The sequence below is a fragment of the Penaeus chinensis genome, chromosome 10 (assembly GCF_019202785.1).
Source record: "Penaeus chinensis breed Huanghai No. 1 chromosome 10, ASM1920278v2, whole genome shotgun sequence".
NCBI lineage: Eukaryota > Metazoa > Arthropoda > Malacostraca > Decapoda > Penaeidae > Penaeus > Penaeus chinensis.
In genome coordinates, this window is record NC_061828.1 from 6,934,018 (window position 1) to 6,936,284 (window position 2,267).

Consider the following 2,267-nt stretch of genomic DNA (forward strand, 5'->3'; position numbering starts at 1 on the left):
GAACTAGGAATTTTGGAATTGGTAACCTTGAAATTAGGAATTTTGGAATTGGTAACCTTGAAATTAGGAATTTTGGAACTAGGAATTTTGGAATGAATAAGGCCAGCACAAAAGAGCCAGGGATTAGGAATTTTGGAACTAGGAATTTTGGAATGAATAAGGCCAGCACAAAAGAGCCAGGGATTAGGAATTTTGGAACTAGGAATTTTGGAATGAATAAGGCCAGCACAAAAGAGCCAGGGATTAGGAATTTTGGAACTAGGAATTTTGGAATGAATAAGGCCAGCACAAAAGAGCCAGGGATTAGGAATTTTGGAACTAGGAATTTTGGAATTGGGAAGATTGGAATTAAGAATTTTGGAATGAGTAAGGCCAGCGCAAAAGAGCTGGGATTAGGAATTTTGGAATGAATAAGGCCAGCACAAAAGAGCCAGGGATTAGGAATTTTGGAATTGGGAAATTTGGAATTGGTAACCTTGAAATTAGGAATTTTGGAACTAGGAATTTTGGAATTGGTAACCTTGAAATTAGGAATTTTGGAACTAGGAATTTTGGAATTGGTAACCTTGAAATTAGGAATTTTGGAACTAGGAATTTTGGAATTGGGAAATTTGGAATTGGTAACCTTGAAATTAGGAATTTTGGAATTGGGAAGATTGGAATTAAGAATTTTGGAATGAATAAGGCCAGCACAAAAGAGCCAGGGATTAGGAATTTTGGAACTAGGAATTTTGGAATTGGTAACCTTGAAATTAGGAATTTTGGAACTAGGAATTTTGGAATTGGGAAGATTGGAATTAAGAATTTTGGAATGAATAAGGCCAGCACAAAAGAGCCAGGGATTAGGAATTTTGGAATGAATAAGGCCAGCACAAAAGAGCCAGGGATTAGGAATTTTGGAACTAGGAATTTTGGAATGAATAAGGCCAGCACAAAAGAGCCAGGGATTAGGAATTTTGGAATGAATAAGGCCAGCACAAAAGAGCCAGGGATTAGGAATTTTGGAATTGGTAACCTTGAAATTAGGAATTTTGGAACTAGGAATTTTGGAATTGGTAACCTTGAAATTAGGAATTTTGGAACTAGGAATTTTGGAATGAATAAGGCCAGCACAAAAGAGCCAGGGATTAGGAATTTTGGAATGAATAAGGCCAGCACAAAAGAGCCAGGGATTAGGAATTTTGGAACTAGGAATTTTGGAATGAATAAGGCCAGCACAAAAGAGCCAGGGATTAGGAATTTTGGAATTGGTAACCTTGAAATTAGGAATTTTGGAATTGGTAACCTTGAAATTAGGAATTTTGGAACTAGGAATTTTGGAATTGGTAACCTTGAAATTAGGAATTTTGGAACTAGGAATTTTGGAATGAATAAGGCCAGCACAAAAGAGCCAGGGATTAGGAATTTTGGAACTAGGAATTTTGGAATTGGGAAATTTGGAATTGGTAACCTTGAAATTAGGAATTTTGGAACTAGGAATTTTGGAATGAATAAGGCCAGCACAAAAGAGCCAGGGATTAGGAATTTTGGAATGAATAAGGCCAGCACAAAAGAGCCAGGGATTAGGAATTTTGGAACTAGGAATTTTGTTATGGGAAACGAGGCCAAGTATGACGCTTGAAGGTACGGTGGAGATCTACCATTGTGTTTTCATTTTCTTTAAGTAATATGGATAATACTTCAGGCAGTAGGAAGATTGAAAACGTCTGTAGTATGTGTACTTACTGTCAATTATTTTTCTTTTTGAGATCAAAGTCGCACTATGGATATTGATATCTACACTCCCCATTATCTGATTGATAGGAATATATAGCAAATACCGTTTAATCAGCATTTCATAATTTGTAACTTATACGTGTTTCGTTGTTATGGGTGCGTAACTATCCACTAGTAGATTAAAGGCCACTCTGTCCTCATTACAGTGTGAGGTCTACCGTTAACTGTGATTTTGATGCAGTTATGAATATCCTCCATGCACCACGTTTGTAATACCAGTGCATCGTAAAACATTTCATGGGCACACTATTAAGGGTATTCATTCTTATAACAACTTTCCTCATCGCTGACTTCCCACAATGCAAGCCAAACGCATGTAATCTACCAGCTCTGTTTTGTGGGAGTGTCATTGCAAGTTCTTCGCTCAATATGACTGGCGGGGAAGAAACACACGATGCTCTCACAAAGCAGATGCCACGGTTTATAGCGTTGTATGTGGATTGTTCTCATTCGGCGTAGCGAAGGAACTCTCTCATGAAGTTATTTTATAC

General features: G+C 37.5%; 2 protein-coding genes across 2 annotated transcripts in view; both read left to right on the forward strand.

The window, feature by feature from the left end:
• The window catches only part of LOC125029830 (uncharacterized PPE family protein PPE16-like), an 843-nt gene extending 433 nt beyond the window's left edge, over positions 1-410 (forward strand). The window contains exon 1 of the mRNA XM_047620005.1: positions 1-410. This exon is cut by the window's left edge and continues 433 nt beyond it. Within this exon, the coding sequence (XP_047475961.1) occupies positions 1-410 (410 nt within the window).
• LOC125029831 (uncharacterized PPE family protein PPE16-like) lies at positions 407-1,621 on the forward strand. Its single transcript, XM_047620006.1, has one exon. The coding sequence runs from the start codon at positions 407-409 to the stop codon at positions 1,619-1,621; it is 1,215 nt and encodes a 404-aa protein (XP_047475962.1).
• Positions 1,622-2,267: the final 646 nt, after the last annotated feature.